Source organism: Tachysurus fulvidraco, chromosome 5, assembly GCF_022655615.1.
Source record: "Tachysurus fulvidraco isolate hzauxx_2018 chromosome 5, HZAU_PFXX_2.0, whole genome shotgun sequence".
Classification (NCBI taxonomy): domain Eukaryota; kingdom Metazoa; phylum Chordata; class Actinopteri; order Siluriformes; family Bagridae; genus Tachysurus; species Tachysurus fulvidraco.
This window is the reverse complement of record NC_062522.1, coordinates 10,787,888-10,801,407: the sequence shown is the minus strand read 5'-3', so window position 1 is coordinate 10,801,407 and position 13,520 is coordinate 10,787,888. Positions and strand designations below refer to the sequence as shown.

Sequence of the window (13,520 nt, the reverse complement as noted above, 5' to 3'; positions counted from 1 at the left end):
ATTTTTCTGTAGATTCAAGTGTGTGTGTGTGTGTGTGTGTGTGTGTGTGTGTGTGTGTGTGTGTGTGTGTGTGTGTGTGTGTGTGTGTGCTCTTGTATATATGTCCATCCTCCCATCCTGGACCACTCCCAAGCTATTAGTCTGCCTCAGCATCCACCACCCACTTAGATCTGCAGATCTGTTAGATTCTGCCTACATCTTTATCACCACACACACACACACACACACACACACGCACACGCACACGCACACGCACACACACACACACACACACACACACACACACACACACACACACGCACACACACAGGACAAGCTGAACGAGAGTGACACAGCACAGATCAGGTGAAGAGCATCATTCTGAGTCATTACAGAGGGTATCAGAGAACCAGGCTGGGATTCAGCTCTGTCAGAAAATCACACTGCTGTAACCTATCCCAGTGTGGTGATTAACTGTCCTTTTTTGGAAGAATGGTATGAGGCAGAATAAGCTTAAATTGTCCTATCAAAGATTGACAGCGAGTTCAGTCTTCAACAGCACTTTATATAGAACACAAGTATAAGAAATCATGTTATTTGCATAACCTCAATTTTACGGACTATGTGCCCTACAAGTTTCATCATGGTAATACATGTCATATGACAGTTTGAACACAGCAATTCTGAGACAAATTAGCATATCCATACCCGGTAGATGATGCACAATCATGGGGCACTGTGCTTCCTGCTCTATTTACCTCCATAAAGTTATTACTGCACCTAGTGATCAAAAATAGGATTCTTCACATACTCATTTGTATATCTTCTGTATTCACTAAACACCACTTCAGAAACAAAAACCTTCCGATTTTTGGAAGGTTTAAGAGGAATATTCAAACATATACATAATACATATAAATATGTAATATATAATATAATGCATAATAACAGTCTAGAATATATTAGTATCCCATTTGAGACACAACATTAGATCATTTGATTCATTTGGAGACACATTATCAGATGGTGCTAAGCTGCAGCCATTATTTATCCTGGACTCAGACGTATCGCTAAGGCGCACGTCACTAAGACGCATTTCTGAGGAAGGGACACACCAAATGACCACAGGATATGTGTGATGCTCTCTTGCATACATGCAGTTATTACTACGCTCACGGTGCTTTTTAAATTCACCTTCGAACGCTTGATGTGCGAATTGAGGGGAAAAATGGATGCCTGTACAAAACCTTTTGTGCCTTTTGTTTGCTCTGGAAGAGCTTGTAACATTATTTAACCTGTATTAATTAACCCATTCATTAACTCTTAATTCAATAACCCTTGGGCCATTTTTGAGCCTTTTATTTGAACTACAATGTGTATTTGAATTCTGGTACTTAGAATATATTTTGCATATCTAAATATCTTATCCAAATATCTTAATAGCATATCTAAATATCTTGATGGATCATCTTATGTATGTACTGCGTCAGCTATACAGTATAACCAGGTCAGAGTAAGAGAAGATGGAACACAGCAGGGGGGGGGGGGGGGGGGGTGGATAAAGAAAAATAAATACTTTGTGCTTAATAAAAATGTGTTTTGTTTTTTGGTCACAGAGTGCTAATCCTAATACCGTTGGAATCTGCTTGTGTTTGTAACGTGTAATGGCCGTTCACTATATGCTAAGTAATGATGAATATATAGGCATCTATGTTTTTTATCCAAGTTTGTAGCTCAAAAGCAGATAGTGAAAATGATTTGACTCTCACACACACACACACACACACACAAACACACACACACACACACACACACAAAACTCTGTAATGCTTGACTGGCTTCATGCTATGTTCTCTTTGAATATCAAAGATGGTAAACAGAAAAGCTGTAACCCTTTCAATCAAACCTCAAACACTAAACTAAGTTCTGTCATCTGACCTTCTGTTTGATCGATCAGACCATGTGTGCTTAGTTTCTCCTCCCAAGGTAATTCCTGGTGTTAATAATCCATCTTGTTCATATTAATCATGATGTAATGACACACACAAACACACACACAATGTGACAGCCTGATGATGACGTGTGATGAAGTCACACATACAGTATGTCAGCACATTAGGCTGGAAAATATCAATCCACAGCACATCAAAGACATTTTATGGTTTTATCACCCGACACAACTGACAGGCTGCTAAACGTATAATATGAACTAAAAAGAAATCAGCGCCAGCCTCGCACCTTCTCAACCACTGAAGGTTTCATCCGGTTCTCTGGTTTCATCCCCCAGTCCAAAGTCATGCTTTGTATATGCCAGGATTTGTATCCCCAAAATGTCCGTGGTATATAAATAGGTGTGAGAGAGTGTGTGTGTGTGTGTGTGTGTGTGTGTGTGTGTGTGTGTGTGTGTGTGTGTGTGTGTGTGTGTGTGTGTGTGTGTGTGTGGCATGATGATTGGCATCATGTCCAAGGTGTCCCCAGATTTGTGTGCTGGGGACAGAGTCCAGGTTCCACACAACCCTGTGTACGATAAGTGATTCAAAAAATGTATGGATGGTGATGTTGATGTTTCATGCCTACATATTGATGCCTTTTTATCTTTGAAACACTGCTAGAACATTCATAAAAGCTACCACATTGTGTAGTGGTCCTACTGTAGGATAAAGAATCCTAAAGAATCATTTTATTACACCTCAGAGCCTTGAATAGAAGTTTAATCCAACTGTAAGGTACCTAGAGATTCCCGTTGCTTTTAAATATGTGAGTTGATTTGGTGGAATTTAGCTGCTTTTGTCCCTGAGCCTGATGTCCTGCAGTGGACTGGCGTCCCATCCTGGCCATAATCCTGTCACATGCTCAGTGTTGGGAGACAGGCGGAGTATCTTAGGTTACCCTGACCAAGATAAAGCGCTTACTGGAGATGGAATGATGAATGAATGGACTCTGTGTGCATTCTGTAGTTTTGATGAACAGTCACGATAACTAAAAGAGAAGTAAATATTTAGCTCTCACCAAAAAACAAGTAAGACAAATATGGAGATTTTATTCTGAATTGTATCAAAAGGGCAGCTATTTTTACTGAAAAAGATAAACTTCCCAAACCGGAGCAGACATAAGCAGAGCAGACTTTTCATTAATATTTATAAGGCTGTTTCAGAGATATCAGTGTTTCTGATTTGCACAATGACTTTAATAAGGAAAGCCTGAGTTACCTGGTCACGTGACCACATCCAGCTACAGGTCTACAGTAAAAATAAAACATAAAAAATGATAGATCTTGGACAAATGGTTAAAAATATCACCATAGTGCCATGTAATACAGATGGTAGGTTTACATTGCTGCACTTACAGTATATACATTAACTACTCTATAGTCATTCACTGGGACTTGTATGGTTTACTCACCAGATAATATAGAACGTAGAAATTATAGAATGGAAAGCAGAGAAAACATTAATGCCGAAAAATTAACAATCATTGACATGGTTTTGTGTGAGGAGACATTAAAAAAAATTATACTCCAATTTTTTTATTTAATTTAATTTATTTAGATAATTTATTTTTTGGCCTTATATATTTAATGAGAAAAAAAAACATTTGCTGAGGGACTTGCTCATATCTGTTACAGTGTAAGTGATAAGTACTTGTTCCACAATGATAAATCTAACCATAAAGGTTCAAATAAACACAAGGTGTTCATTAATAAATAAAAAAATGAGACTGTAATTGCTGATGCATCGCATGCTGCCACTGGAACTTAATCAACTCTGGGGTAGTAATGTCACCCTGTAATGGTCTCTTTTCCTATAACAACACACCCCATCATGTTTTATTCCTTACATAAGCTCTGTAACTTAAAACAAGTTCATCATTACACCTATTCTGGGTTTGACTTACTGAAATGCAGAAACGTCACTCAATCACCCGGCTTTAGAAGACCCTTCAGCCTTTCTATTAGAAAGCAGTATGGCCTGGTTTCACTGGACCGGTTGATATTAAACATAGTGGACTGCCAGTTTGACAGCCATAAAAACACAGAAAGTCTCTGTTTGAAGCGGGCCGAAATGCCCAGCTGACTTCAAAGTCCAGAGCTGCCTTTCAGGGAACACAGGAGCTCTGAACTCCTACTAAAGTCCTTTTATCCTGCAAGGGGTCATCTTTGTGAGACAGTAGAACAAAAAGAGAAGCAAAGAAGAAGAAAAAAGAGAAAGCGAGACTGGACCCAGGAGGGCTGCTCTATATCAGGAGGAAAGATCAGTGAAGATGGAGATATAAAGGTGTCGCTGTCTAACTCACACATTCTCTACTTAAATGTTGTGCCTGCTTCTCATTTGTTTGTTTTATTCTCACTGCCTAGCAGGTTACATCTGATGTTGATGGTATGGAACTCTTCAGTGCCAGCCGGTGTCTATGTGTGTCTGTGTGTGTGTGGGTGGGTGTGTGTGGGTGTGTCTTTGTGTGTGTGTGGGGGTGTCTCTGTGTGTATGTGTGTGTTTGTGTGTGTGTGTGTGTGTGTGTGTGTGTGTGTGTGTGTGTGTGTGTGTGTGTGTGTGTGTGTGTGTGTGTGTGTGTGTGTGTGTGTGTGTGTGTGTGTGTGTGTGTGTGTGTGTGTGTGTGTGTGTGTGTGGGTGTGTGTGTCTGTGTGTGTGTGGGGGGGGTGTCTCTGTGTGTATGTGTGTGTTTGTGTGTGTGGGGGTCTGTGTGTGTGTGTGTGTGTGTGTGTGTGTGTGTGTGTGTGTGTGTGTGTGTGTGTGTGTGTGTGTGTGTGTGTGTGGGTGGGTGTGTGTGGGTGGGTGTCTGTGTGTGGGGGGGGTGTCTGTGTGTGTGTGTGTGTGTCTGTGTGTGGGGGGGGTGTCTGTGTGTGTGTGTCTGTGTGTGGGGGGGGTGTCTGTGTGTGTGTGTGTGTGTGTGTGTGTGTGTGTGTGTGTGTGTGTGTGTGTGTGTGTGTGTGTGTGTGTGTGTGTGTGTGTGTGTGTTTTCTGTCATTAGACCCAGCTTCAGCTCTTCAATTATAGATTATGTTCAGGCAGGCACAGAGCTACCGTCTTATTCAGAGACACAAAAAACCCAAGATACAGTCCAACATTAACTTTGCTTCTCTGAAAAACAACTGAATTCTCTGTTTTGGTCAGAAGGTGCTGATTAATTTGACAATACTGCCTTCTACAAGGCAAAAACCAAAATCGTTTCTATAGTAACAACATGGACATAGTAACAGCTTTTCAACATGGACTGTTTAGAAAGTAATTATAATAGAAAATGATGCTATAGAAAATGTTTCACTTTTTAAGGGTAATTGGATCTTGTTGGTGATTAATATTTACAGTAGATAGGAGACAAGAGATCTATGTAAAATTGTGCATACAGGAATAAGCTGTGTAACATGTAGAATGCTGTCAGGGGTGTAGGGGTGGAATACTCACTCTGCACTACCAACACACAGTGACACTAGCCAGTCTACAAGCTTGTACATGCAGATAGCACTTTCCTTTGTGTGTGTGACATTACTGTATGTTAGGTTGCGTGATGTTGTATGAGCTACAATTCGAGCAACATGCTGTCGGTTGATTTTACTTTATGGCGGGTCATGTAATATGGGAGAGATAAGTCATGAGGGAAAATTGTACACGACAAAATAAAAAAAATACAAATAAATGGCCAAGTTTTGATGGTTCTTTAGTGGTCTCTGAGGTAATCCTATGTAGATGGCTATGGCAATGTTTCCCTGTTAGAAAAGATTCCAGTCTATTATTTTGTACTTGTAATTTCTGCATTTAAACTGTTAAACATATTGGGGGGGTTTTGGGGTCTCCTTCTGTCATTACTGCAATCTCACTGTCTCACTGTTATAGTTTATTAGTTTTCATCAAAGAAGTATGGTGTGTGTGTGTGTGTGTGTGTGTGTGTGTGTGTGTGTGTGTGTGTGTGTGTGTGTGTGTGTGTGTGTGTGTGTGTGTGTGTGTGTGTGTGTGTGTGTGTGTGTGTGTGCTGGCAACCCTAAAGTTTCATTTAAAATCCTTATGCATACAAATATCCACTATGGAACACTCAACATTAGGCAAATCGAATTGACATTCAATGGATTTCAATTTTAATGTCAAATAAAGTAAAAACTCAGGAATTAAGATGAGTTGTGTTTATTTCAATCTGATAAGCCATCCGATCTGCCACATTCTCACTTTCTCTCTGTCTGTCTGTCTGTCTGTCTGTCTCTCTCCCTCTCTCTCTCAAATACGCACGCACACACACACACACACACACACACACACACACACACACACACACACACACACACACACACACACACACACAGTGTTTTACAGATGAAGTGCACTCTCAGCCTGAAATGCACACTCTCATTCCACAACCCTGCTTTATCACTCCTATGTGGCAACACTGCTCTTCTGCCCAGGCCTAAGTTTAAATCTGCACAGGCAATATAAAGAATGCATATTTACTATTTTTTAATAATACCATTTTACAATTTCCTCTTTCCTGAATCTGTGTTAAAACAATTACAAAACAATGATGGTAATTGTAGCTATAAACCTGGATATTGGCCTGAAGGTTGGATTTCATACTATGTGTATGCTTGTGTGTGTGTGTGTGTGTGTGTGTGTGTGTGTGTGTGTGTGTGTGTGTGTGTGTGTGTGTGTGTGTGTGTGTGTGTGTGTGTGTGGCATGTTAGTATAACCAACCCTGTAAATAAAATTGAGTGATCAGTTATATGAAGTGAGAGGTTGATGAAGTGAAACCACTTATGCAGGCCAAATATAAACTTTTTTCTCATTATACAAATATGACTGTGCTGGTAAATTACAGTGATATAAAAATTATGATTTTTTTTTATTCTGCTGTAAGTTTCATCATCATGCATGTAAACAGATTGCCAAAAATATAAACAGGAGAAATTAAAAAAAAAAATTAGCAACTAAAAAATGCTGACTAATTATATTTCCTGAAGATGCTAACAGACTGATAGTTAGCAAATTAGCAAACACTGTTCTAGCTCTGGTTGCTATTATTTTATTTTTTTAGAAGTGTAATTATACATAACAAAATGTTGGTTTCATTCTTGCAGATATTTTCAACTGTGCCAACTGTGTGAATATGCTAATAAGCTTCTAAATTGTCGGGAAACATTATGCTAGTTGTCAGTTTCTTATTACACAGTTAGCTGGTTAGCTGGTGCTGGCGTATTTGTACACCTAAAAACATAAGCTATTTGCCACTAATTATAAATTGTAGATTATACAAAAGCACTAATTCTGCCAAAGTCATAAATAGGGAGGCTTTACTGACTAGAATATGAGCTATATGAGCCAGAATATGCAGCTATATTAGCTAGATAGTTATCTAACATTATGCTAGCTGTCAGTATCTAATTATTTTTGTTTCAGCTCTGAAATGTGCCGGCTAAATGATAAATGTCATGATATTACTTCTTTCTCACATGACATTTAATTTGTTCTGTAAATGTCTGTAACCCTCGCTGTAACACCGCAGCCTGGAACTTTGACATTTTTTATCTTACTTGGGTGGAGGAAAAATCAGGACATATGATAGAAAACAGTTAAATCCTCAGTGACTGCAACCTGCCACCTGTTAACATGCTTCACCACCAGGGATAACACCAGATTAAAGAAGCTAACTGCTACCATTACGCTTGGTTTTATCAAGATAACATTTAGGACAGCAACATAATTTTGGACTGCAGTGTAATGTACACAAAGAAAATATGACACGTTGGAAAGGTATTATAATTTTTTTTTCCTTTTTATTGTACAAGTTTAGACCAAGTGTCTCTGAGGGCCCTGCTTTGTACCCTATCTTTTACTAATCCTGAGTAATCTTACATAACATATGTGGTCTGTAAAAATTGTACCAGATAATAGAAGTACTCTTGACACCTTATTATGCATCTGTGCATGATTGGGTCCATTTGCTGTAAAAATGTTTGCACATATATACAGTCGTGTGCAAAAGTTTAGGAACCATTTCCATGATTTTCATTTATAAATATTTGGGTGTTTGGATCAGCAATTTCAGAAGACACAGTAATATTTCTGTAGTGAAATGAGGTTTATTGGATTAACAGAAAATGAGCAATATGCATCCAAACACCCAAATATTTATAAATGAAAATCATGGAAATTGTCAGCGATTCCTAAACTTTTGCATACAACTCTAACCCTAACCTAACCCTCTACAGTCAAAAATTACAGACAGCAAAACATAAACAACCGATGTTACTCACAGTTGCTACCCAGAGCTCAGAAGGAATAGAGAGATTTTCCAAATGTACATGAAAGGTCTGGGGATTCTCATATAAATATCTCACAGACTTTGATTATTGCCTTCTAGTGAGTTTTATGTATGAAAATCACACAGTCATTAAGAACTTTATCCAGGTCACAGTGGATGCCTGGAACACTGGGTGTGAGGTGGGACACCAATTACACAGACTCTCACATACTCGTTCATGCCTACAGGGGTATTTCTCACATCCAGTAAACTGGCATGTTTTGGGGAAGTAAGAGGAAACTGCAGACCCCATGCATACGTGGGTAGAAAATGCTTAGATGGGCCAAACCATACAAACAGTAAACCAGGTTTAGGATTGAACCAGGAACCCAGGACCCTCTTGTGCCAAGGGCCACCAAATTCACCAATTCCAAATACAATGCACACTTGGTGTAAGAGGAGTGACCAAGCCTAGGTACAGAGGTAATATCTCAACAGCAGTAGTGGGCTAACTCTAGCAGCTTTGGATAAAGAGTAAACTATTTTAAATGGGGGAAATGTGAGAGATAATATGGGATATTATGGCTGATCATGGTATGGGCTTGTAAGTGTGATCAATCTGCAACAGGATCCATGTCTCAAGGTGACTGGGCCACATTCCAAATTCTCACTGGTATCTAATATATTATATGGACAAAAGTTTACAGACACCTGATCAATACACCTGTATGTCCTTGGTGAACATCCCATTGAAGAGCTAGTTCCGCTTTGCTGTTATAATAACCTCCAGTATTTGGGGAAGTCTTTCCATTAAATATTGTAGCTTAGCTATGGGGATTTGTGCTCATTCAGCCACAAGAGCAATAAGGAGGTCGGGCGCTGAGGACAAGCAGCAGTCTACGTTTCAGTTCAAAGTTTTAGAGGTGTTCAGTAGGGTTCTGTGCAGAACACTTGAGTTCTTCTACTGGCAAAACATGTCTTTATGGATCGTGTTTTGTGCACAGGGACATTGTCATGCTGGAACATTTTCATACCTCTTAGTTCTAGTGAAGAAAATCTTAATGCTGTAGCATACAAAGACATCCTCGACAAATGTGTGCTTCACAGAAGAATGTTTGGGTTTAAGCCATCATCTCTGCAGAACTGGCAGAGGGGAAAAAGCATTTCCTTTTCAATGATCTTTTGTAGCCAACCAGAGAAGGTGCATTTAGTGTACCTTTAAAGCTTTACTGAACTAATCCAAGGTATGACTTATGATCCATTATATGGACTAGCAGAAATGATGTAAAAGGTGTACACTTGAAGGTACCGCCCAAGTGTCAAGTAAAGGTAGAGTTTAGTGTCATTTATCACATCAGTGTAGAAAAGCTTACCAGAGCCGTCCATGATGCTGCAGTGGTCTGGTCGCGCCTTGGAGCCGAGGGTCAGTGCCGCCGATCCTCCTCCGCCGCCGCTGAAGTCTCCGCCGCCTCCTCCGCTATCGACCAACTGCAAAGATTCATAACCATCATAACCGCTCCTCTTCTTGTAGCCTCCGAGCAGGCTCATGAGCACAAATCGTCAATCGCGTACAAACGAGGTCGCTTCAAGGTGGTGTGCGCATCTTTAGTCTTCTCGCGGTGGAGAAGCAAAAGAGATGGAGATGGAGGGAGGAGAGGGGACTAATGCATCACATCCCCGTTATGCCTAAATTCAGCGTCTCTCTCTCTCTCTCTCTCTCTCTCTCTCTCTCTCTCTCTCTCTCTATTTTTCTCTCTCTCCCTCTCTGTCTCTCTCTCTCGCCCTCTCTCCTTCTCTCTCTTTCTCTGTAGCCTGAATAACGGAGGAGGACCGTTTCGACATCATGAGCCGCATTTACTGCGGCTTCTCCATCCTCCTTGCTCCAACAGCACGCTTGCGCCACCGGTACACCGCTGCTCGCCCGCAAGAGCGCCGGAGACGTGCGTAAAGGGTGGGGGTTTGTGCAGAGGGGTTGGGGTGGGAGTGTAACTGTATACCCGGGAATTCTTCAGAAGGGAATCTCAAAAACTCCGAAATATAGTGTTTGATTTGGGCCGCAGTTTTAAGCTTCTTAATTATTTGAATCAGAAATAAATTCAAACATATAAAGAATAAAAATGTTTAGAGATAGAAGTTTCCTTACGTAAATAGTGTTTGAAGCCTTCCCAAGTCTTTACCTCACCCCTTTCTGAGGACGAAATGGTTCAGTCTGCCCCACACATAGACTCTGAGGCACATAGATTCCACAGAACAACAAAAAATATTCAAAAAACCTTGTAATGTAAAATAACGACGAGTATTATTATTATCGCTATAATAATAATAATAATAATAATAATAATAATAATAATAATAATAATAATAATGACTGGTGCTTTAGAATATATATATATTTTTAAATAATAGCTATTTATTATTATCATTATCATCATCATCATCATCATCATTGTTTTTTAACCTTTTGTGTATCATCTATCTTTCAAAAGACACAATACTGTATATACAAGCCAAAGGCTGTAAAACAAACCCTACACCTTCTAATTTGCAATATGATACACACTGCACCCAGTTGTGTATTTTATTTCCATTCCTAACCAGACTTGTCTAAATGAAATAGACCTTTTTATAAACAATAATGCAGAAGCTTAAAAATCCAGGCCCCCCCTGAATCATTCTCCTCTTGGGTCCAAGGGTAATCAGTTCCACTGTTTCCCCCATACAGTCGTCAATGTTCACATGAACAGGATTAAAAATATAGTGCTGAGCCAGTAAAAGCATGTTTCATGTTAAAAGTCCTACTGTAAGTGAGAACAACCCGACAGATGCGACATGTTTCTTCACTTTAGTCTAAAATGAGTATAACACATTTTAATTGAGAACCTCATTTTCCCTCCACCATATTAGTTTTAGTTAAATAAGGAAAGAACAGAAAGATATTTAGGTTCGATCGATGTTTTAATTATAAAATATTTGTCACATATGGCCTTAGTTTTGTCCAGATTCCAGTTTAATTTTTAAATCCCCTCATATAAAACTCTCTCTGTGTGTGTGTGTGTGTGTGTGTGTGTGTGTGTGTGTGTGTGTGTGTGTGTGTGTGTGTGTGTGTGTGTGTGTGTGTGTGTGTGTGTGTTGACAAGACAAGCAATTGAGTAAGACAGTAACCTTTTAATCAACCTAGATAAAACATTTAGAGCTTTGTGAATGGAGGCTCTCCAGCTCAAGACTATTTCCCTCCTGAAGAATGACTTAGTTCAGTGTCAGCTTGTTGGTGTTGCAAGCTTCCGTTTCTGGACACATTACTTGGCAGCGACCAGGCCTGCATGCTTTCATTTAGGCCTAGCTGTGTCTAGGAAACTGAGAGAGGAGACAGTTGGAACTTAGTGTATATAAAGTCATACAGACATGTTGTTGTCTGCAGATAAGTTGCTGACTTAACATTCACTCTTTTCTGCATTGTTAGAAAACAAGAAAAAAGCTCTTAATTTTGCAATTTGGTTTGCTGTGTTCGCTTAGGTTTCTCTTGTATATTTCTTAGGTACTTGGGTGAAAACAGCTGGGGTGTCAGTTAATAAAGCACTTCTATGAAGTAGCTGATTAACACTGGTCTTGTGATTTTTATGATGGCTTTTAACTAAGAAATGTCTTGAAAGGTTAGTACAGTAAATTTTGCTGATCAAAGTTCCCAAATGCTGATCTCCAATGCTCTATAAAAGCCTCCAGTTATCATTACAAGGAAGATATAAGGAGTGAATATAAATCACTGAGCTTGTTTCCATGCTTTATAATTTGAGACAATGAACACGTAGGGCTTCTTCCCTCTTTATATGAGATAGAAAAATGGTAGTATTTTAATCTAGTCAAATTTTTGTTATTTTCTGTTTCCTTTCTCAGTACTGGAAAAGACAGACAGCTGCATTAGAGGGCAAATTCTTCTTGGTTTACTCACTTCACTGTGAGTGTGTAATCTTGAATGAGTTGCACTTGCATGAGCCTGCGTTCCCAACAGCACGGTTAATCACTGGCCAGTATTCTTTGTCCCATGCACACATTGCTTTGCTTTTAAATTTAAACCCTTTTCTTGGTGATAATGGTGATTGCTAATAATAATAATAATAATAATAATAATAATAATAATAATAATAATAATAATCCTTCCTTTATATAATAATGCAAATAACCATGCCATTTCAATGAATATGGGAATAAATAAATATATGATAATGTAGACTCTTTTGGTTTAAAGAGCTGACAAACACTGCAAACTTCATTCCATAATGTTCCTTGGCTCAAATTGAAGCAAAATATCCCTAAACACTTCTGACTATTTTTTTTCTAACTTATCATGCTGTCCCACCATAGCACACTTTTAAACCTATTTGATAACACTTGGTATTTTCCCACATTAAAATCCCTCCACCATTCAAAATTACACAGAAGGCTAAGAAGTGTGAAGATAAGAAGGACAATTAAAACACCTGCCGTGATTTTACGCACCGTTTGCATGGACGGAAGTGACGTCATCTCCATGGACACAGGCAGACAATACGTATTTACAGATTAATATAAATCGTTTGGAAAAACACTGCTATACTAAATATATACTATACTACACTATACTATACTATACTATACTGTACTATACTATACTATACTATAAGTTGCCCTGTTGTTTATTGTGCATTGTTTTTTAAATGTATATACGTGCACCGCTTTCTCTCTAAAATAAGCGCACACCTTGATCCCTCTATCCACCTTCAGTGAAATAGGCTTAATAACCATCATGGCTCTAGTGCACTATCTATGGTGTCTGCACTCTCATTATCACGAGCCCTATGTAGTGCACAAGTAAAGGGTTTCACGAGCGCATTGGAATTCCGGATCTGATGACGTAGAAAGATTCAACGCTAACACTTCCGTGTGGAAGGAGCTCGAGCAAGGGATGCAATTTATCCTATAGAGATGTGTGAATGAAAAATAAACGATTACACCCTGCACAGAATACAGATGTGAATGACGTTGCTGCAGAATTTATGCACGCGCTTTATCAGGCACATTATGCACTATAACGATTAAATGGCATCTTTCTGATATTTGTACCACTGATCTACCATCTGTTTATGTCCAAGCCGTCTGTTCAACGTTTTTGCATTTAAAAGGCTGTTCAGTGCAACCCTTTTTTATTTTTATTTTTTTAGATGTGAGGTCTTTGCTTCAAAACAAAAACAACGCGCATGTGTCAGTGTATTATATTATATTATCTTATATTACATCCAAATGGAGTCAGTGAATTAAATGCATAG

General features: G+C 39.0%; 1 protein-coding gene across 7 annotated transcripts in view; it reads right to left on the bottom strand.

Annotated features, from left to right (window-relative positions):
• The window catches only part of dnajc6 (DnaJ (Hsp40) homolog, subfamily C, member 6), a 38,231-nt gene that overhangs the window by 24,256 nt on the left and 455 nt on the right, over positions 1–13,520 (bottom strand). The window contains exons 1-3 of one of the 7 annotated variants that reach the window (XM_027147079.2): positions 12,715–12,976; positions 10,364–10,447; positions 9,594–9,708 (exon numbers count right to left, since the gene is read on the bottom strand). In XM_027147079.2, coding sequence (XP_027002880.1) covers positions 9,594–9,606 — 13 coding nt within the window. In that variant the 5' untranslated portion in view covers positions 9,607–9,708; positions 10,364–10,447; positions 12,715–12,976. Of the gene's footprint in view, positions 1–9,593; positions 10,180–10,363; positions 10,448–12,714; positions 12,978–13,520 lie in introns of those variants that run through there. The other 6 variants (XM_027147078.2, XM_027147073.2, XM_027147077.2 and 3 more) reach the window with 6 other exon arrangements.